Source organism: Pezoporus flaviventris, unplaced genomic scaffold (genome assembly GCF_033815535.1).
Source record: "Pezoporus flaviventris isolate CSIRO_AGI_PZ_B2104156 unplaced genomic scaffold, CSIRO_AGI_Pfla_v1 ptg000015l, whole genome shotgun sequence".
Lineage (NCBI taxonomy): Eukaryota > Metazoa > Chordata > Aves > Psittaciformes > Psittacidae > Pezoporus > Pezoporus flaviventris.
Window position 1 is genome coordinate 42,704,584 of NW_026892563.1, and position 23,637 is coordinate 42,728,220.

General features: G+C 40.6%; 1 protein-coding gene across 1 annotated transcript; it reads right to left on the minus strand.

The window, feature by feature from the left end:
- Positions 1-303: 303 nt before the first annotated feature.
- NSUN3 (NOP2/Sun RNA methyltransferase 3) lies at positions 304-18,388 on the minus strand. The gene is made up of 6 exons (XM_061454329.1): positions 18,281-18,388; positions 17,028-17,137; positions 15,027-15,370; positions 13,285-13,439; positions 12,624-12,745; positions 304-571 (listed from the first exon to the last, which is right to left on the minus strand). The coding sequence occupies exons 1-6, from the start codon at positions 18,377-18,379 to the stop codon at positions 310-312; spliced, it is 1,092 nt and encodes a 363-aa protein (XP_061310313.1). The 5' UTR covers positions 18,380-18,388; the 3' UTR covers positions 304-309.
- Between the last annotated feature and the right edge of the window lie 5,249 nt (positions 18,389-23,637).

The following is a 23,637-nucleotide window of genomic DNA, read 5'->3' on the forward strand; positions in this document are numbered from 1 at the left end:
AAACCCCACCACATCAGGCTCCTGTTGTTGAACACAAATTCATTTAAAAGCACCACCTTGAAAATAATACAAAGCTCTGTTGACTTCATAAGGACTTCACAAGGGCCCACAGGTCCACACTGGAAGACACGTTCAGCGTTTTCAGCTAAACTAAGTGTCTAGCTATCCTTTTATTAGGCATCAGCTGATACAAAACAGCAATGCTCTAAATTCAGTTGCCTTGGACATGTTCATATATACATGATGTATTAGAAATCAACGTTCGTTTATCACATACCCCTTATAAGAAACTAACAGGCATCAGATGGACTACACTTTCTTTAATTTAGCTACATACATTGGACCCCATGCTCTCCCCTTCTCTGGGAGAACCAGAAGTTCATGCTGTTGAGTACCACTGAGAAAACTGAATTCGTGAGAAACAGCTTTGGCCATTTCACTTATATCTACAGGCATAACATTACTGCAGGAGTTCAGAATGAGATTTATTACATCAATGTTTTCTGCCTTTGAGAGGGTGCACGTAGAGTAGACCAACGATCCACCAGGACGCAATGCTTTAATAGCAGACCTGCAAATAATGGGAAAAAAAAAATTGTATCAACATAAGAAGTGACATACTGGTGATGTATAGCAAGAATGGAATTTGTTATGGTCCTAGGACAACACTGGGAAGGGGGGGAACATCTAAAGATTTATAAATCTAGAGTTATAAATAGGTATAAGTGACTGACAAACATTACGTTGCCCAAAGAAGTGATAAATGCTCCATCCCTGGCAGTATTCAAGACCAGGCTGGATGGAGTCTTGGGTGACATGGCCTAGTGTGAGGTGTCCCTGCCCATGGCAGGGGGGTTGAAACTGGATACTCTTTCCAACACTAGCCATTCCTTGATTCTATGAAAATGTTTTTACAGTATATAATTGACAGTCCAGGAAACTACCCGCAACACATTTTCGCTTTCCCCTTTATTAATGCATTCTCAGTTAAGTGAAGGTATTTTATGTACAACAGTGACAAGTAGAAAGCAGCACCCATTCAGAGTTGCAGAACATACTTCAAACATTTATATGCACAGCGCAACTGTGAAAATGCTGCAACTGGTGCATATAAAATGGGTTCCACCACATCAAAAGTGCTAATCAGATAGCTAGCTGCTTGTGTGAACCAACCTCAGAATGCACAGTTGAAGCAGGAGTCTGAACTCATTACTGGGCTGTACCTTTACAACCATTTCTGCAAATGCTGCAACTTACATAGCAGGTAAGAGGACTCAGGGGTTTCACTGAGCCACTGCTTTTCAACCCAATTTCCTAAGGAAATATGACTTACCAGATCACACTGTCTTCTTGTTTGCCTTTCACCCATTAACCTGTTGACAAAGTTTGACTAACAAAAGCAAAACAGTGGCTTAAGATTTTAAGTATCCTGAAAGCTTCATGACTGGTGGATGGATGGACAGAACAGAGGGTTTTTTCCACTTTCTCACTGAAAGTGAGTTTAAGCAGACTGCTTACTTTCCACTAAAGCAGATCTGCAAGGTCCATTTTCAGACAGATAAAATACAACCTATGAGAGTACAGAAATGAGATGTGTAGTCCATATTCAACTACTGCAAATTCTAAAAGAGTAAGGAGAAAAATCCCAAGATCTTGTACTGCAGAAGAACGTTCTTCAATTCTGGTACCACTGCATAACTGAAAGGGGAAGCTCCACTAGAAATTCATTTGCTATAGAAGTGCTCTCTTAAGATAACCTCTTTTAATTGGACACTCTGGAGTCTTTGGGACATAGTGACTCAAAGAATGAATTGTAAGCTAAACAGACCACCTCACTGCTACTGAAAGACAGATATTACTGTTTCCTAGGATCATATTAAATCAAGTATCACATTAAGGTACAACTGTTCCCAACCCAAAACTTCTTTTGTTTAAAAACCAAGAGAATCTGATCAAGTGAATGCTGTTACTCAGCTTGTAAATAGCAGAGAGACACTGAGGTGTGTGCTCAAGGGACTGCAAATGTGTCACTGGGAGTTTACTAAGTGCATGAGGGCAAGGCAGATACTGGAAGCACAGACTCGTGGAGCACAATGACACACATAGTCACGCTGTATGGCCAGACACTGAATAATCTTGGATTGCTAAGTATTACTGATAATACTGCATCATTGTTTTCCCCTCTCAAAAAAAAGGGAAAAAAAAAGAAATCTAAGGGAAAAATAAACCAGTAGCTCCTCAAGTTGAGGACCTGCCAAGTGTGATATCTCAACAAAAAACAACTGAGAAAGGAAAGGAGAAAATACAAGGGGAAAGAGATAAGTCCTTTCAACAGGATTGGGCCTTTTCAGGAAAAGGATCGATAAAGAAAAGCCTCATCAGAAGCACGATCAAAGCAGATCACAGATCAAAGCTACTCTGAAAGTCTTGTCCAAAATAAGAAGGAAATACCAGGTCAAATGACTGTTTCAGACAGATATAATACAACTCTCTTCACTTTCCCAGGTGAAAACTCCTATGTATTATACCAAATTTGTTTCTCTGTGGAGCGTACACGTTATCTTGCACACTTCTTCTGAGTCTTGGTTACATTAATCACCAAGCCAAGTACATATTTTACTGCAGTCTATACTACTCCAATTTTAGTTGGCATAAAAGAACAGAACTCTTTCAACTTACGATGTTCAAAGAAAAATCAGTGTTTAATGCCTTTGTTGTACCAGTCTTCAGTAAAAAGCTGGATTGTGAGCAGATGGCTAGCACATTTAGCTAAAGTGAGTGAGCAGCTCAAGTTCAGCCTGTTATAGGTGAAGAACAGGTTACACAGTACTGAGGTGGTCTGAATACCTTCAGTTTAACCGGGCCTTATGGACTCATTCTAGGATTCTTCCAAAATTAGCTAAAGCTATCACAAAACTGCAAGCTTATCTCAGGCCTCTGAGTAGCTTCTGAGAGTCTGAGAAGATGTTTAAGAATGTTTTAGACACGGGCTGATGTAGGACACTACAATGCCACCTTGAGACAGTAAACCAGAGCGTGTGTCGTTCCAAAATCACTTCCAGATTTTATTTCCTAAAATTCTGCAGTTGCCAGCATTCATTTGAACTGCTCAGCTCCAGATATTCACCCTTCTTCCCCTCTGTATCCCAACACATATATACTTCTTAGCAGGCTACAAAAGCAATAGAACTGGACCTGAGGACCAAAATTGTCTCCACTGTCTCTCTAGCTGCCTTGTTTGCAGCTGTCCTGCTGTGGCTGCAGCTGCCCATTTAACAAGCTAGCAAGAGAACTGTGCACTGATTCCTTGTCTCCTTGACCTCATATCAGCTCTGGAAAACATAAAAGCATTTTTTTTCCCCCATGTTGCTTGCTTTTTAGCTTTCATATTAGAACTCAAAGAGACCAGACCTGAAGTCTAAATGTGCTCTCAAAGGTGAGCTGATCTGCACAGTATTATTAGAAACCACCTTCTTTACTGATTTTCATAGAATATCCCCTTCAGCTACACGTTTTCCATGCATCCAGGAATGCTGAGCCACGAGAGAGCAGCTAGTTGGCTTGAAAACGTGAAAATGCTTTTGCAATACAGTCAAGAAGTACTTTTAGCATACCTGGTAACTTTATACACAGATGCAGATAACAGCAACTGCTTTCTTACCTATAAGAGGGATACTACATGAAACAAGAACAAAAGTATTTTTACCATGTAAAAGTGTGAAACGCAAAAGGTATATACCAAAGAAGTAGATATCCCTATAGCTTACAGGGTTAAAAGCCTGGACACTCACCACACACACAGATATATATATATGGTGTATACATATATATATATCTCACACCATATATAAAGTAACAACCATTCAAGACAACGCTTTCAAAGGCCCCATGCTCCGACAGCTGAGTCACTGAGGCAGTGATTCAGAGGAAAGGGCAGCACAGGTTTCTAAGTGAAATCCCCAAAATCTCCCATCAAAACGTCCTACTCTAAGCTTCCTTAGCCTGGGAATCTTCACTGGCCATGACCCAGAAAGGTCAGGCTGTTCAGAGCAATTATCTTTATTCTGAACCCAAGTGGTGAATTAAACTATCTAAGGAGGATTACTTTACACTGCAAGGTTAATCAATGTATCTATCCATCTTGTCAAGTTCAGCAACAGTTGTTTCAGTGGCTGTGTTCAAAGTCAACCAATTGCCATCCCTGATTAAGCTGTGCTTGGCTTTTGATAAACCTGCACTGAGCTGCAAAATTCAAAGTGAAGAAGTGCTAGGCTCAAAGTCATAAGGGTGATACTGTGCTGGGCTAAGCAGATTCAGGGAGTTTGATCCCCTCATCACCAGCATGAAGAGGATTCATTCATAACAGAATCCGTTCAAATAAATTTGACAAACTGGTCTTCCTTCATGAGCAATGGACAAAAACAAGCTTATCCGAGGGATAGGCTGGAGCTAGAGTACAACTTGCAGACATCTGGCAGAACCCACTACTGCTCTAATGACTCCATGGTCCAGAATGCAAGAGTCCTTTTGTATTAGACATCTGGATTATCCCCCAAATTCTTACTTAAAGCTTGACTCTTGGCCGAAGGAATTTGGTGCCTATTGTAAGGTACTCTGTAACTTCCAAAAATGGGCTCCAAATCTAGAACGACTGAAAGGATGCTAGGGCAAAAGACCCTAAAATATTTCCTCACCTTCCTCTTATTACAATACACTGTTTAAAAATAAAATACATCACTTCAATATAATTAATCTGCAGTTATTTTTCTTTCAGTGGCGCAATGTTTATTAAAGAACTAGAACTTTCAGTCTCAATATAAACCTAGTTATATTTGATTCCATAATCTTAAATTCAGTTAGATACATTTACCATAATGAATTTTACATGGTGCAGGCACTAATACTGCAAAGTTTCAAGATTCATATACAGAAAAGTAAGACATATTAAAAGCACAGGAAACTTTTCCTCGAGCCTCATAACTTGCTCATCTTTCCCTACAACCGTTTTTGCTTTAGTAACATGATAACTAACCCCTTAGTACCTGCAATCAAGGCCCTAAAGAAGCAGCACCACTTCTGGCAGCTGATATGTGTAACTCAAGCTTTTATGCTACATGCTGTCATACTACACCGCTGCAGAAGCGTGAGGTTATTGTTTTGGGGCCATAAGATGGTCAAGGCACAGCAGAAAAGACTAAGTGAAATACATGGCAATCCATTAACATGCCATATGTACCAGGTAAGGCCTGTATACAAGATGTCCTATGCTAGTTCTTCCAGGAGATGATATGAAACAGTACTCAAAAGAAGTAATTATATAACTGCAGGATAGACTGAGGATCACTGGCACATCATTCCACAGAAATTTGCCTGATGCTTCTCCACACTTGTTTTGAACTACTGACATTATCCCTCTACAGCCACTGTACCCACACGTAAATCCTTCCAGCACATTAGCACAAGGCACCTCTGTAATCCAAAGAAGAGGGTGGTTGATGTCCACCCCATTCAGGAAGTACTCTAGAACAATTTAACACATGCAGATTGCTCCTCTCCTCATTCTAAATGAGGTTTAAAAAACCAATTAGCAATACTTCATATTTTTGCAGGGTCTGCCCTAACCCCTCTTCTTACAGGAGTACTGGATAAGGTTTTTGAAGAACATTGGTCTTTTAAAACCAGTATTATTCGGTTTCTTTCTCAAGATTTACTTTACATCTAACAATGAAGGAGATAACAATAAACTAGGGGAAAACACAACAGTATTCTTATTTAATACCTATGGGGAAAAAGACCATTCTAGAGTCACATAACAACTCAAAACCCAAGAAACTCTTACATCAACTAAACTTGGTTAGCCAGAACCAAAACGAGGATATTCAAACTTAAGAGAAAATTTAACATGCAAGGCTTACAATTTGTTCATTCTAAAAGTCCTGGTGTCTCAAGCATCCTTTTAAAAATAGGCAGGCAATAAATATATATTTCATACTATAGCTAGCACTTGCATGTCCAGCCTATTCCTCCTATACTTGGGTTTATGTTGTGTGCTATTGGAAGGGTCAGCATTAATTATGTTAATCATTCAACCATTATCACTATTACAGTAAAAAGATTATATATAATTTTAGGGCAATTTAAAAACAATACAACACTTCAACAGTGCCATCTTTTGGCAACTGGGATGTATTTCTGCTCAATATGCAAGATTATGTCTGATCAGAATAAAAACAGCCAACCCTTTAATCAGCTATTCAAGAGACAAAGCCTGTCAAGATGTATTTGCTTTTACCCTCAATCCTATTCTTTTTATTGACTACACATATCACACATTTGCTTCTCCCTCTCACAAGAGTCCATCTAAATCGTGGTAATATGGCCTGCATGTTAAAGATTTTCCTTTTATTTCTCCAAACCAACTCAAAATGATAAGAAAATTCCTCCTTTGTCAAAATACCATTATTATAATACTTTGTGACAGGCAGTGGCAGAAGTGCACAGGAGACAGAGACACTAGTTCAAATATTCTCTCCATATCCCAAGCATGTACTCCCTCTAGTCCTCTCTAAAGTAAGCTTTGCTACTGTGGAAAAGACATTACAGTTCAGAATAGCATGGTAACAATAGGAAAAACTTGAAGTGAACTGCTTATTCTTGGCATTAAACTGAACTACAAATAAAAGTAGACATAGTCACCAAAAAAACCCCAATAACCAAACACCACAAACCCCAACCTGTTCAGCTCTAGCCAAAATCTGTCCCCAAAATTCTGATAAGTAACATGGGGTTTAGCAAATTGTTTTCAATTCTTCTAAAGCAACAACCAAACCTTCAATTTAACGTTATTGAGCCTTCTCCTCTAAGGCATGGCGACTTCTGAAATACTCATCCTGTTAAGACAGGGCTAGGAGATATCCTTTGCATTACCAGAACTGCAGTCCTCAGTAACGGTAACTGACTGGCTTACATCCTGTTCTCAGATTCAAGAGCCACAAGCGCAACGCTCAAGAGTTTTACTCCCACTCCCAACACTGCAGCTGCCTTGCAAACTCACATGCTGGGTTTCTGCATGCTCAGTATCACCAACAGTAAGGTTGTTCCTAGCTGGCTAGCCTCCAGCAGCCAGAGGTAGTCCACTGTGACAAACCTTCAATCCTTCCGTCACTTTAGTCATCCCAGGATTACTTTCTTACCTGATACACTCTCAGAGCTCCATCCCTCTTCCCAACTGAAATTTACTGTTTACAAGAAGAAAAACATATATAGCCCAAGCAGGACCTTTTCAGCTACAGAAGGGAGAACAAGAGACCATCAAAGCCTACTACAGACTTTCCCATACAGCTTTAGTGTTTTTTTCCTTGCAGCTTATGAAATGCACATATACATCAAAAGGACTGAAAGTGGAATTAAAGTAAAATTTGTGTTTGAATGTACATCCATAATCTCAAAACAACTGGCTAGCTGCTGGGTACCTTACTTGGTTATTCGTGCATTTATTAACTCAATTAATTCAAGTTATTTATTGATTCAATAAACTCTGTTTTGCAGCATACCAAAAGGGACTTGATCCATAAATTACTCCCAGGTAACTACCAAAAACTTAAGGAACCAGGCACTACTTAAAATCTGAAACTGTTTAACATCTCATTCCTAAAGTAGAATGTGGTTAAAGAAGGAATCATCCACACAACCTACAGATTTGTTGGTCCAGCAGCTGCAATTCTAAAGAATTCCCAGATAAGCTGATTGCCTAGATTGTTATGGACAACAAGTAGATTAAATAGACAGCTATAGAAGAGCAAAGAGAAAAATTCCAGGGAAAGAGCTGAAGCAGCGTGATGAAGCAATCCTCACCATAGTTTTGTCCACTTTCCTATGTGCTTTCTTTCCCTTCTCCACAGAAAACAGCATCCACTTCATTTCTTTCCTCAGCTCGCCTCTCTCCATCTGGTACCATGATTCAGAATTCCCTGAGGTCACTCCAAACCACCCCTGAATTTCACCCAGGGAGCTGCTGTGCAGGAGCCCAGGACATCCCAAAACAGAAACCTGTGGCACAAGAGAGCTGCTGGATTTCTGGGGAAACTCTTCTGCGCTTCTCCTTGCCCCATGATACTCATCCCTGCCATCCCCTTAATGCCCAACACTAAAACTCAAGCAACTTCTACGATAGTAACTTTTTGTAAGGTTTCAAGACACTGGCTCTCCTTACCTTTACAATGGCCATTAAAGGCTGAGAATTTGGTTTGTCAGTAGCAAATCACAAACAAAACTGGATTGCTTTGACTGGACAGAACAACAAGCTAATTGCAAGTGTCTTCCTTTGTACTTCACCATTGCGTGCTCGTATGCTATAAAGACTTTTGTGTTAAACAAAGCAGATATAGTACAGTGGTACCATCTTCTATGATGGTATATTTACAAAAAACAGATTTTACCATCACTCTACAACAAAACAACCCCCCACAATTAAGAGCATGCAATTCCTATTCTAGGTACATGTAGAAAACTACATTTCAGTGAAAACATAGAGGCGACATCGAATGCAGGAGGAGAAGTATCAGGATTTTTTCCAGTAAATCACACTATTTACTACACACTATGTGAAAAAGACCTTTTCAACAAATAAAACTACAACTATATGTATTCTATGAAACCACACCACTGAGTTTAACATACCAGAGAAAAGAAAAGAGAAGCTTGTAATGTGAGGTTTGTTATACCTGTGGCCTACATTTTCATCACAACCTTTAATATTTATTCTAAGTAAGGCAAGGCACACTTTCAAAGGTTTGGACTAGAGAAAGTAAAGCTGGTCCTCTGGCATGCAGATTAGCCTATAAAGACATAGGGTTGCCAGTTCTACCTGATGACTTAAGAGGAACGGTCAACTTCATTTTACAGCCCATGTGTGCAGACTGGTAAACCACCATGCAAAGCAGCTGCAATGATCAGCAGCCTCTGTTCTGGGAAGGCAAAGATCAACAGTTTTATGAAGCTGTTTGCACAATACCTGGTTACTTACACACAGCATTAAGTAATGGTTTAAGTACCCTTTAATTAAAAAAAAATAGGTTCAGAATATTTGAGTTGACATTTTTATTCTTTTTCTTTTTCCTTCCAACTATAAGCGTGTGCACAACTCCTCTGCCCCCTAAACTATTCAGTTAGAAAGCAAAACCAATAACCTCAAAACTTCCAGAAGTCTTTACTTCAGAAAAGATCACCAATTTCAAATACCCTGTTATGACTGATATCCAAAGCAAAAATGTTCCTTGTACAGAGGGAAACATTCATTTTATCTGGCTATTGCATGCCAGCTGCATAAGGTTTGTAAGAGGAGGTATGTCTGTTATACAGAATGAGGAACAGTTCCTTTAAAATCATTGTATTTATAAGCAGAACAGGGATTGAAACATTTCCTTAACTAGGAAGAATAAAGGGTTTTCTGGTTTTCTCAAGCCAAGTTCAATGCTTCATCCTGAGTTTCGAAAAAAGAGAATACATACAACTCAAAAGAGAATAACTAGAAAAATAAGCATTTTGTGTGACTTATCTTGCTGCCAGTAATCCAAAGCACACTTCAAACCTCTCATGTACCCAGAATTCCCCCCAAAACTCTTCATTTCGCGTGTGCATGTCTTATGTATTCAAAACTATCTCCCTTTAAGCTAACTACTAGGGAGAAAAAGAGGAGAAAAAGGAAATTCAGTCAATATGTATCTTTTAGTCTGAGCTCCTGTGGACCAGAACTCTATTAAACACCAATCAGAACTATTTAACTACCAAGAGATGTGGAGAGAAGAGTTGCAGTAGTCTAAAAGCCCTTGCTGCACTTTCTAAACTCTGTCCTGTTGGATTTAGTTTCAGCTAAACCCTACCACAGTTGCTTTCAGCTGCAGTTAACTGGTGTAGGAATAAGTACAACATCCACAATAGTTTCACCATTAAATTGTTACGCACTCCAACTTAACCCAAAATTTAATTTCTATCCAAGAACTGATAACACTGGTAAATTCACTTACAGGAACCGCTGTATTTTGTGCTAGCATTCAGTATCAGGAAATGAACATTCCTTCCTTACTTTGCAATTTGTTTTCTGCATGAACAATCCAAATAATAACAAGATTTGCAATGTGTTCTTGGCTTATAGCACTCAGCAGGGACGCTTTGGTTTGGTATTAACAATCATTACAGTCTCAATTTCCTTCAAATCAATGGTGCCCTCACTGCTTATGAAATCTGATGTTCAGCATTTCTGCCACTTATTTACATTTCAGATTTTGTTCAGACTGAAGTAGAAAGATCACTGCATCAGTTTCAACACTTGTCCCAGCTCTTCATTCTCTGAAGCCTCTGTGTACTTAACAAATTACACTGTACTGCAAAAAATACTTTTCCTTCCTTCACTTCCTCTCAATTAAGAAAGAAGGAATCTCAAGTTTTGGGCTGAGTGTCACTTGATAGACATGAAAACACAACTCTCCTTTGCATTTCATTCTTCTCACGTGTGTGTTATCCTTAGACTTAATACTACTGCTAAACTGAAATAATGCTTGGTCCTTACACGTTAAGCTTCATCTTCAAATTACATGGTATTTCTTACGCTACCCTCAACAAAATTGCTGTGATCCAGCTTTATACTTGTTTTTTGTTTTACAGATACAGGAACCAAGGTGAGAAACACCCACAAGCACAAAGTACCAGGTAATTAGAACAGATAAACCAGACGTAGCGCTGTATGAGCTGACTCACACAAGATGCAGTACAGCTACATCTTTCCTGGTCTCATTTTACCATTTCCTTTTTCCTTTTCACACAGGATCCGAGATGTCTTTAGCATTGACAATTCATTCGTCATAAGAGATCAGATAAAAGGAACGATAAAAATGCAGTGGGTAGCTATAACATTACCTAAGCACATGTCAAATATTTTACCCAATAATGGTTGTAATCTCCAACTCTCGAACTTGGTCATTTATTACATACGCTCAAAAAACCCCAAAAGAAGAAGAAAATTCCAGTGCACATAACAATAGATTGGTCAATTGACAGAACTACTCGGACCTATGCTGAGCAACGAAACTGAAATTACCATCCTTTTACTCTAATTTACGTATCAAATGCATTTTGTCCTTACCAATCTAATTCCTGTTGCTACATTAAATTATACTTGAAACGGAAGCAAAGTTCTCTTCTTGATTTAGGAATAATTCAATTAAATCTTATTTGGGTTGACAGAAATGTTTCCTTTTTTAAAATACAAGGTTCCTGCTGTCATGAATTCTCCACTTCAGGATTACAATCTGGGGTGATTTATGCAAATTCTCCAAATTTCTCTGCATGATATATGCTTTCTTTTGGTAGGGGTTCACAAATTGGATTTTATATGTCAAATACTGAAAAGGGAAAACTGAAACAGGTCAGTGTTTTAAATGTGATTGATTTCTTCAAAGGAAATGGGTGACATGATGCATTACTGCAATAAGATACTCATATTCCTGTTATAAATCATACGCTTCCGCTCGGCCTTTTTCAACGGGAAGTCATGCAAAACTATCTTGAACTGCTGCAATGGGAACTTTCCATAAAAACTTTCTTTCTCTCTCTTATAATATGTTATTTTTCCCTCAATTTGCCTTGACAGATTGACTTCAGGCATGACTGTTACTTTTGAAGAAACATTCAAGTATAGAAGGTATTACTGGGAAGCCACTTTTTTTTTTGCCCAATGAGAAAAACTGTAGGGTTTGAAATGCTTCACAAATGCCAGCCTATGGCTGGTATCATTAAAAAGTGTAATACATGACAACCTTGATTTGGATTACTGGGTAGATGTGCTTGAAAAATAAACCAACAGTCTTCTCTTTCCCACCAAACCTCACATTCTTTTACTTTTTTACCTTACCAGTGATGACCAGTAGTCTTTCTGTGCTACAAACAGTCAAAAGGGCATTAAATTCAAGGAACACGTAAGGATGTGCAACGGTGGATGCAATCTCTTCTTATAAATAGCCCAGAAAGCATATTCTGATCTAATGATCAGCATCACCTAATGATGGTCGGTCATTTGTTAAGTCCGGAGTCACAGCTCTATTATCAAAAAGGGGTGATAAAGAACCATAAGGGACAATTCTGTAATACAACACAAACAACAACAAAGGGTGTCTGGGGAAGAATACCCAGCTTGCCTGGTTTATAGACTACTTTTACAGATAAAATGTTAAAACAAATGCTATTAAAAACTATATGCACATTTTTGCTTCAGCTGAGGAATGTATCTGCAACCATTTTAGCTGTGTCCACCACAAATACTTTGATATGGTACCAAAATGTTAGGAGTCATCTGAAAATGAATATATATATATGCGAGTTGAGGACTGCAGAAAAATGTTTTAATGAAGGACCTAAGCTTCACTGCTTATACTACCCCATACAAATTCCCATATTCACATTAACCTAGATCAACTCTTTATTCTAACCAGCATTGCAGCAGCATACTCTTCACATTCTTTTCACACAGTGAAACCTGATTTTGATTATTAAATATGACAAACCTTGCTCCCATGTCATTTTTATTAATTAAGAAAAGCTCCTTAACAGGTTTCCCTTGCACTTCTCACCTTAGCAGCTGGAATTGCAGAGATGATAACTCTTTCCTTTGTATTAGCCTAAGTGTCGCTTGCTGAATATCAGAAGAAAATAGCCAACTTCTGTCATTCGAACAAGGAGCATCAACTAGTACCTATACAACAAAGAAGAGCAAATAAGACAATTCACAATACAGATACTTTCTGAACACTGTATGCCAAAAAAAAATCTACTCAACATACTTTTTCACTTAGAATACCCTTTTAATTTTCTTGTTTCTTAGAGGCAGAAATAATATAATTACTATTTTGAAATGTTTTTATGAGGTTATTCAAGGGAAATAAAAGATTACTGCTCAAGAAGTACCCTCTATCTGAACAGCTCTCACTTGCTTCCTCCCCTCTTCATAATTACACATCATTGGAAGAACATAGCTACCGGGTCTTCAGAATTCGCTACCACGGTCAAACGGGTGACATCATCTAACAGGTGATTAAATGCACAACATACTTCATAAGGTAATTCCTGAGGCTCTGCACATCCTCCTGTATGTGACATTGGTTCCCTTTGATAGATCAGATATTTGGAGAGCAGGGAAGAGGGCAGAAAAAAGAATTAAAGAGAGAGCAGCATAGGAAGAAAAAAAAGCAGCAGAATGCAGAAACATAATTTGCAAATAAATAATATTGTTACCTTATCATATAATTCAGGCTTAAGATCTCCAATCTGTCTACCATCCAGTTTAGAGACCATTATCAAGTTAGCCAAAGGCTCTGGGATGAAGGATTCTATTGTCTCTTTCAACCATCTTGACCTCAAATCATCATATTCATTACAGTGAAACTGACCTTAGAAAAGAATAAAAAAAAGTAAACACCCTAAAATAAGTCTTTATATTTGGTTGTTTGGTTTTGGGTTTTTTTTCCCCAAATACAAGGAGTTATATCAATTTCAGAAGTTCTGCTGTTTTGCCATGACTGCCATAGAGTTTACACCTTCTGTTTATGCTACTGCACATTTAGAACACTGCTGAAACGTTATAAGCCCGAGTAAATTTCCACATGCTCCTAACAAAGCCATCCATAAATATTTACTAGCAAATACTTGCTGTAGCAATAGACTTCCCTAGTAAAACTAACTTTAAACGCGATCCATACCCAAAGACCAGTGCTAAGCGAGTGCCTTTCTAGGCTCCTTGAGTGATTGTCTAAAAGGAGTACATGCCCCTCATTGTCTTTTAAATAAGTAAAAGATCAGTTTTGTGTATCCTAAGTTGAGCAGCCCAACCCCTTATTTATTTGGCATTTAGGCTAGACATTTTTTAGCAAAAGCCTTCTGGTTGCACTTATTTTAACAATGTAGCCAGAGTAGTTACCTCCTCAGAAGAGGAAACCCTGCTCTTGCTCCTACCCAGAACAGAAATACAGCAAGGTATTTTTTCCTCTCAGTCCTGTCTCCTAATCTAATAATATTTCTATTGTCATGTCTCCACACGTTGTCCACACCATGTTTGCCACACAGAGTAAGGTACATCTTAGCATTCACTGAGTTATATTAAGAAGCTTTCTTACACCTTATGTTCTCAGCAACAACTTGTACCTATCTTCAGAAGCAGCCATGGGATGAAAGTGTGGGGTTTTTCCCCAAACCTTTTGAAAGGGCAATCTGAATTATCTGAATGGCATCACCTCATGCCTCTGGAAGAGGGAGGGAGAACCAGCTGTAATTAACAAGTGCAGGTAGTTATAGTGATGGCCTCAGCAGTAAGAACATAAGGTGCTGTGAACATCCTGAGACAATTACTATCCAAGCTAATGTATAAACTTGGAAACACCAATCACAGATTGCTTTTACTCCCTGGCCTGGAAGAACTGAGCTGCTGCTTGCTGTCGCCTTCCAAACACTGTGATTATCTTAGTGCTCTTCTGCAACACCTAGGTGGATTGAGACACGGAGCTTACTAAATACTGATACAGAACAATTCCTCATCATAAGCTTTTGCAGTAGCACGTTTAAATTGTTATGCTCCATTTTACATCAGTACGCTTACAGGTTTACTAATACTATTTGCATAGCACTGGCTAGAGAGGTAGATTGCAGATTACTTGCCTCCCTGTGCCAACAAGTCTGCATGATTTTAAGTAACTTCTTGACAAGTAACAATAAGGGAACCAGTGGAGGAAGAAAAACGTAGAGCTATTCCACTTTTGTCTGTTTGTCTGCAGCAACCTATATTTAAATAACTAATGTATTTTTCACCCTCTTTTAGGTAAACAGACTTCATAAAAACCTTGCTAAAGAGCATGGAACTACTTGGAATATACATTGCTTGGGATTTTGATCCCAGAGCAAATCTTGCACAGAAAACAGGCACAACTGAAATAGCCCAGGCACAGAGCCAGGGATTGGTTTCTAACAGCACCTTGATACATTACCTGGACAGGCACACTGCAGTATAGATACTGATTTACCCCCTGGTGCAGCACAGAGATCCAAAACATCTTCCCCATCTTTCACTTCTAATGCCAACACTGGCAACAGCGAAGCAGCATTCAGCAGATAATACTCCTTGAGTTTCCCAGCCTGATGTTTCTGTGCAGGGTATCTCCCAGGAGTTCTCCTAATGTAACACTTCAATGAGGATGGAAGATAGGGCAAACTTCCATGAAAGGCAGGATGATATCCCTTCACAGCCAAGGTGCTCTCCAGTTCCAGGGAATGGCAGAACTTGTTGAGCAGAACCGCGTACTGCCAGCACAATGGGTACGTGAGCACATCTCTAGATTGGAGAGAGAAAAAGCTATTTAATAACTTGACAGATAAAATGAGCTTTCCATAGTGTAGGAAGCCTCTCCTTACCAAGGGTAACAACCTCATCATTGGATCATTCTGGTATAATAAAAAGGAAACATTTTGATTAGGTATGATTAAGAAACGCACGCAGGAAAATAGTTCTAATAGGAAATCAAGCCAGCGTTTCCCTTGATGACTGCACTTAAAGAACTAAGTTCTCCTGAAATAATATGTTCGCTATTTTCCCCTAATTCTTTAACAAATGATTGTAGAAGCATAATGCTCTTTCTGACTATAAAGTACTTCCCTCAGTTCAAAGAACAACCATAATATTAGTTGTAAAATTCACAACAAAAAGAATCACATTGGCTCTGCAATGGTTATTCCAGCCAACACCATAAGACGCAGGTTTTACAAGTGTTCTTTTCTAAATTTCCTTTTCTATTCCGAAAACATCTGGCCAGAAAAACCTAAACAAATAGATATTTCTGGAAGAGAGCCAAAAAAGCAGTGCTTATATGGTAGGAATATATTGTTTGTATTTCAGTTCTATTTTTCAGGCCTTTCTCATGTGAATTTCCTTCATTTTCTATTTGAATTCCTCTCAGTACTTTTTTTCCCCATTTATCCTCAAAAAACACTCCTCAGGACTATTCACTGCCTAAAAGAGAAACACACATTGACCCAACCTTAAAAAGTTTTTAAGTTAATTCACTTAAACGAATCTTATACATCTATTTAAAAATAAAACCAAACCAAAACAACAGAGACACTTATTCTAAACTACTTTTTAATCCAAAGAGGCGAAACCAGAGAGGGCAGTCAGAGGAACCACATGGTTTCTACGACTCTGAACATGTAAAGTGCTTTCCCACTCAGAGTCACTGTGGCTCTGATCACAACAGCAGCTTTTGTACAAGCTCCCACTGAAAAGTATATAAGCTAAGCAATAACTTCTCCAGAAGGGTTCTTCTGCTGTTGTTCCCATGGGCAATAACCACCAGTCAGCAGGGAAAGGCACACGTCTCCTCTCAATACCACAGCCCATTCTATAGTAGATTCTGTGTGATCAAGGCCCAAATCAGGTGATGGCCTTTTCTGTACACGTTGTTAATGATCAGCTGCTTCTAAGGAAATAAATCAGGGAATTTGTATTTATAGGAATTATCTCCTACCATCTTTGTCCCAGTCTCTCTAGATACTATAAAGCTGTAGAAAAAACTCAAAACCAAACCTAACAGCAGCTGTTAGGGTATATAAAGGGATGCTTTTTGGACCCTGTTGTTATAAGCAGTCAAGTATATATGCTTATATTATATATATATAAAGTATATAAAGGGATGCTTTTTGGACTCTGTTGTTACAAGCAGTCAACACATACGCAAGACGTCAGCCTCCTTGTAGTGCATATGCATACAGGAGAACAAAAATATCACACCACAAGAATAATGTCCAGGAAAAAAAAACTTAAAAATTCCAAGTTTTAATCCTGTGCTATTTCACACTCTGATGCTAGTTCTAAACTGAAAATAAACTGAAGCAGCTGCTACAGCCCATGGCTCTTTTCAAAGCTACTTTAAGAAGCACTTGAAAAAGTAACAGGACCTCTCCCCTCCCTCCTCCTTCTCCCCAGAACAACAGACCTGATGCTGGCCCAGGCATCTCCCAGTTCTGCTGTGTACTGCTCCTCAAAATGATCCAGGACAACTTGACAGATCTGCTTCTGAGGTTTCCCTTTTGTTTTACTTTCCACCTTCAGAGAAGGGAGGAAAAAATAAAGGCAATAAAACCAAATGAAACCCTCCCTAGTTCATACCAGAATTGCTAGAAGAACATTTTAGGCATTTAAATCCATTTAGTACCCATGGTATTAGGATGCTCAAATACCAAGGTGACGTCACACATACAATCAAGACATAACAGAAGTTTCAGAGAACAAACAAGTTATTGTTCTCTCTTCTTCCCTATGTCCAACGAGGTCATTCAAAGCTTGTCGATACTACTCCTTCTCAGTACCCAATATGCTAACAATACAGGGGTTGCTGGGACTCTGACACACCAGGAGCAAAAGAAGCAAGGCATAATCATGCCCATGCACTATAATCATCCCTGACAAGATGCACCCATGTGCTTAACTAAAAGAAAGACGTTAACGTGAATCATTGTGGAAGTCAGGTGGAGTTAGCCAAAGCACTGCAATAACTAATACATGCCAGGAGTAAGGGGGGGGGGAATGGACTATACATACATATATATTTAGACAATGAAAACTTAATTTGAGGGGGGAGGAAAAGAAGTTTCGGTTTCTAAGCAATTTTGTGTTCAAAAGGAAGACCCCAAAGCTGCCTCCCCCCCCCCCCCCCGTGCTTTCCCTGCTCCCCGTCCCGCCCAGCGCCGCTCTCCTCAGAGCACGAACACCTCAGAGCAGCCCCGAGCCGCTTCTGCTGTCTCTTCCTTTCTCAACCGACCACCGCAGCTCATGTGCGGGGCTGATGTTCCCCTCTCCAACACCGAGCACCTCCCGCAGGGGAGGGCCGCGCTGCCTCAGCCGGCGCCGAACGCAGGACGGGGACAGAGGAGCCCTCGAAACCCACAGAGGTAATCCCCGGCCGGGGGGGGGGGGGGGGGGGGGGGCGGCCAGGCCATCCCCTCCTCCGGCCGCTAGCACCACTGCACCCTGGCAAGCTTCGCTCTCAGCCCACAGCAGGAACCTCGGCTCCGCCCAGGGAGAGGAGGGAAGGGGAGGCCGCTGCCTCACCCGGCTCTCCCCGGGGCTGGCGTACAGCTCCGACCCCGCCGAAAGGCGCCCTCCCCGGGACGCGCAGGAAGGGGCCGAGCGCCCCAAGCTTCCGTCCCTCCCTCCCGCCCGGCTTCCGGCTCCCGGCCCGCGCCTCACCTGCCCCGCTGCCCGCACAGCCGCTCGCCTCGGCGGGAGGGCGGCCCCGGCCCGTTGGTAGAGTGACAGCAACCGGGCCGCCGCCCGCTGCAGCCTCATGGCCGGAGCCGGTGCCGGGGCATGGAGTGGAAGTCGGTGGTGGGGCCGGGGCGCCGCCTGGCGGCTGAGGGAGGGCAGCTCCGCTCGTCTCGTCCCGTCCCTCCGTGGAGGTGCAGCGCTTGGTCTGAGGTTGAGTTTGGTTTCTTTATTGCGGCGGGAATAGAGCAGCAGCTGCAGCCGTGATTAATCAGCTTCATCCCCGAGCAGCTGGAGGTGCTGCTGCCGTCCTCACGGCGAATGGCTTTTCACCACTGATGGCGGGCCCACGTTTACACAGACTTCGCTATTCGGACTCCTCTGAACCACCCTTGAGCGTCAGCTGTGGCTTAACCTGCTGCTGTTGCAAAGAGATAGAGACCCGAGAATCATTCACACAAATTCCAGTATCTGAAGGGGGCCTGTAAGGCTGCTGGGGAGGGACTCTTCATTAGGGACTGTAGTGACAGGACAAGGGGCAATGGGTTAAAACTTAAACAGGGGAAGTTTACACTGGATATAAGGAAGTTTTTTACTGTAAGGGTGGTGAGGCACTGGAATGGGTTGCCCAGGGAGGTTGTGAATGCTCCATCCCTGGTGGTGTTCAAGGGCAGGTTGGACAGAGCCTTGGGTGCCATGGTTTAGTGTGAGGTGTCCCTGCCCATGGCAGGGGGGTTGAAACTGGATGATCTTAAGGTCCTTTCCAACCCTAACTATTCTATGATTCTATGATTAAATGTCTTACACATGTGTTCAGAGAACACATTCCTTGTGAACATTAAACAGGAGAACCACCAGAGCCCAGTTCACCAACTGTAACTGGTTTAGCAGTGCTAGAATCTGAGGCTGCTGATGTGCTGGGGCAGTTCCTCCTCTGATCACACAGAATCACAGAATACTTAGGGTTGGAAAGGACCTTAAGATCATCCATGGGCAGGGACACCTCACACTAAAACATGTCACCCAAGGCTCTGTCCAATGTGGCCTTGAACACCACCAGGGATGGAGCATTCACAGCCTCCCTGGGCAACCCATTCCAGTGCCTCACCACCCTCACAGGAAAGAACTTTTTCCTTATATCCAATCTAAACTTCCCCTGTTTAAGTTTGAACCCATTACCCCTTGTCCTATCACTACAGTCCCTTATGAAGAGTCCCTCCCCAGCATCCTTATAGGCCTCCTTCAGATACTGGAAGCCTGCTATGCCCATTGGGATTTTGCAACCCGTTCAGCAAGAGCAACCCCTTGTTTAACAGTGGTTTTGATTAAAGTCTGCCCATGCAGCTTCCACCTGGTGAAACTGGCCTCTGAAATCCAGGCTGGAAAGGGGTGCAAAGGTAAAGGCAGGAGTGCAATCGTACAGATAAATATTTGAGTTTCAGGCACTGACTAATGAAGACTTAAGGACATTTATGCAAACCTTGTGCAAATGACCATCAAACTTGAAAGCTTATTTAGAATATTTCAATCAGGATCCTGACAAAAAGCCAGGAATACAATGGAGGCCTCTTACGTATCAAATGTGAAAGGATAGCAGAAAGGCTTTTTATTAAATGAGTTGTACCAACAGACACAGAACTGGTATTAAAAGTACAGTTCTCTGTGGCTGTAATTCTGCCGACACCAGTGACATACAAGAAAATACATACAATACTTGAATTTTCCTATACCCATATGTCACGACCTGAAAGGAGGCTTATCACCTTTGAACAAAGGGGTCACAACTATCCTGTCTACGCTGTGTTTAGAGCTAACATCCTTATTGTTTGCTAATTCTTGCAAGGCCTCCTACGGTAGAATGTAAATGGTGCCTGAGACAAGCTCAGTTTCCTGGCTCTCACGCTACACAATGTAAGCCATGTTTAAGACAAACTCAATGTCCAGGCTGTCACGCAATAAAACAAAGAAGTACACTGAATGAGCCACCTTGCCCTGAGTCTAGGGTTATATTCCACTTGTAGATGGTGCCATCGGTGTTGTTTAATGCATCTGAAACCAGTAAGATTTGCAATGCATCAGAAGATAGGACTTCACGGACGTGGCTTGTTCACTGCCAACATCCCCATCACAAACAGGTGAACTGCAACAGCACAGTAAAAATGTGACTGCGAACCTGCCTCGTGTGCTACTGAAGAGATGGATTGGCTCGGTGGGGATTAACCAGTACATTTTGAAAGGCAGGCTGCTGTTCCTCTTAATAAAAACCAACCCAAACCAATGTGATATCTGTCACCTAAGCAGCTACCCTTGCCATGCCGAGTGACCATGTACATCCCTGGGTGCCCTGTTAGATCTCAAACAGTGAGCTGTGAAATTCGTTATCTCCAGAACTCCTCTATGACCTCAGTGCACAGCTCGTTCAAGCTAACACATTTCCTTTAAACACAAGTTACCTTATTTCAAGCTTGTGTTTCCTAAGCATGTCCAGGCTTTCAGGAAAACAAAGGAAGAGGACGCGGTGTATGCCCTGTTGTCTCCTCAGAGTGGACGATGGCTGAAATGTCTTGAATAACAAGTCAACATTCAGAAGTAACACCAAGTGCATCAACATCCTCCAAGCCTAGGGAACAGGAAAGCCAGGCCACTACTGTGACTTCCACTGTTCAGTTTCAGGTGTCCACACTTTCTGGAGCAAGCAGCAATCGAGTCTATGCTATTATTATATAGTAATTTAGGAATACACAGGCAAACAATATTCACCTTGTTTGTTCTATTAGGACAGACTTAGAAAAAGCTTGCTAGGTTTCAGGGAGATCAAAGTCATGGATGGTATGACTTGTAGGATACACAATATGTAGATTAGAAGATCATGTAAATTAACGCTACTGGCATTAAGTACTCTTTGGGAAACTTTTTAAGGACCATAAGTTTTAGGACACTTTTGCATTAGCAAATGCAAACATGACTAAGCTTCTGTTTGAGGTCTGCAAAATCTACTGCCTTCTGAAGAAAATGTGTATATGTATGTATATGCTTCAAAATCCCAAATCTCCTTCTTCAGGCCTTCAGTCTATTATCCAGTAGCCTATCAGTGCATTGTTATTTCAGTAGCACAGCTCAGGTAAGCGTGAAGCCCTCCCCATCTTGTGCTCCTCCTCACTGGCAGAGCACTGAAAAGTCCTTGACTTCAGGTAAGCACTGCTTGGCAATGAGAACATTGGAGGTTATCAACATGATGTTCATAATAAATTGAAAACACAGCATTGTACCAGCTAAGATTATCTCAGCTAAAACCACAACAGTATAATGAAAGTCTTAATCTCAGGCTTATGGGTTTGAGCCCCACATTAAACTCCACTTGGCTTTGTTGGTCTTCACACATACTTTGCTTGATGCAAAGACTTCTTATCTCATTACTCATTCTCACTCAAGATTGTCCTCTCTCAATCTTTCTGCTAGTCCAATGGGAAGAGAATTCACAGTGATCTTAAGTTCATATTCGCTGGGGAGTATACAAAAATTGCTAACCATTCCACCATCCACTTTCCTAAAATCTTCTGGAAAGCACAGATTTTGTTACTATAAAACAGTTGCCAAAGCAATCCTAAGTAAGAAAATACAGCTTATGTAAACAGCAGGGGGATAAAATGGGGGAAAAAAAAACCAATCAACAAAACAAAACCTGCACAAAACCAACCAGACAAGAGAAAGATTCTTCTATCCAAAGATAAACTTGTCTCAGATTACACTTACTTTAAGAATATGGTTCCTCACTCCATTTACAGATGCATCTATTGATGTAAATATATATAGTATGTAAGTTGAATGAATTCCAGAAGCCAGGAAGCTAAATGGACAGCACGGCAATGTAAGTTATCCTGAACTTACAGTACTAAGCTTTCAAATGAAGTACTAGAACACCTCAGTGGATAAATACTGCTTGAATGTTATCTAAAGGGGGGGAAAAAGCACCTATGCTGCTTGCTTTGTTACTGGCCATCAATCTTTTCTAATATGACATCATTATTTCCAGAAACAACTATTCTCAGGATATAGACTGGTTTCTTACTGGAGAAGAAAATTGTCATGAGACCACTTCTGGCAACCTTATTTCAAAAGTAATCTAAAAGAGCAAACTTGATAAATCCATTTTCAGGTGTCATATAGGCCCCTAGAGGATAGAGGTATGGTACTTAAGAGTTTCAAGGAAAGGATAATCACCACCACCTTTATAAAGCTCATATGGAGTCCACAGCCCAGAAGGTGAGCAATACCAAGGGCTCAAATCCTCTTGCACAGGGCTTCCATGGCTACACTGATAGCCAACAGGGTGATGGATGTGCTTGAGGGTTGCCTATTACACAGGCCTCGCTGTGGGTGTCCTCTGCTGCTTCCATCTTGCTCCTTGTAACCAGGGCTCACAAGAGGGGCATTAGAAAGCTGGCACCAGCTGTCTACTGCACGTACTTGTTCTAAGGCTTTCTAATTCTCCATCAGAACTGTGGAATTGAAATAGAATCACAAGATTATCAAACAGCTTCCTCTAAAATCATAGTGCTTTTGTCTCACCTCAATGAGTGCCCCTCACTGTGCATGATTTACATGGAGAGACCACGTCACAGATGTGAAGCTAAACCTAATGGATAATAATACAAATATGACCACATTGCAGTTGTAAAACCATGTAAAGATTCTCTCTATAAGGTCTCCATTTGGTACATTTTAGCAACATAAATGAGACTTGCAGCTATTAAACATTTATGACCAGACTTGCTTCCAAAAAACTGAATTTATGCTCATGTGGGAAACATGTTGACACTGTGCATTAGTGTTATTCTATATATAAATGTCTTGAGCAAATAAAAAGTCAAGGTAGTATAAATTACTGAAAAAAAACCCACTCTGGTAAATAATTACAGAGCATATTAATAAAATCTTTGAGTACTTTGGTGATATATTGGTACCATTTATTTTAAAAGCTGAAACAAACCCGATACATGTGTCCGCACACACAGCACACATAACACACGTTTCACATGTAAGTATCAACACCTTACATTTCAGTTTCTCGTATTTTGTTGCCACAGCAGTATTTAGCTTTAGGTTTTTAATAAAGACTTCCATTAATTTATTTTTGGTGCGTGTTAAAAGAAAAGGGTAATACAGTTCTAGAAACTGGAGCTGTTAAATATATATATATATATATATATACAAGCCTGACAAAATAAAGCTGTTATGCCAAAAAAATGAAGTGGAAACATAGCTAAAGAGTAAGATTGAGATTGCACACATAAACTTTTATGGTGTGTGTCCCCCTTCCACTTAATATTGTGTTTGTCTGA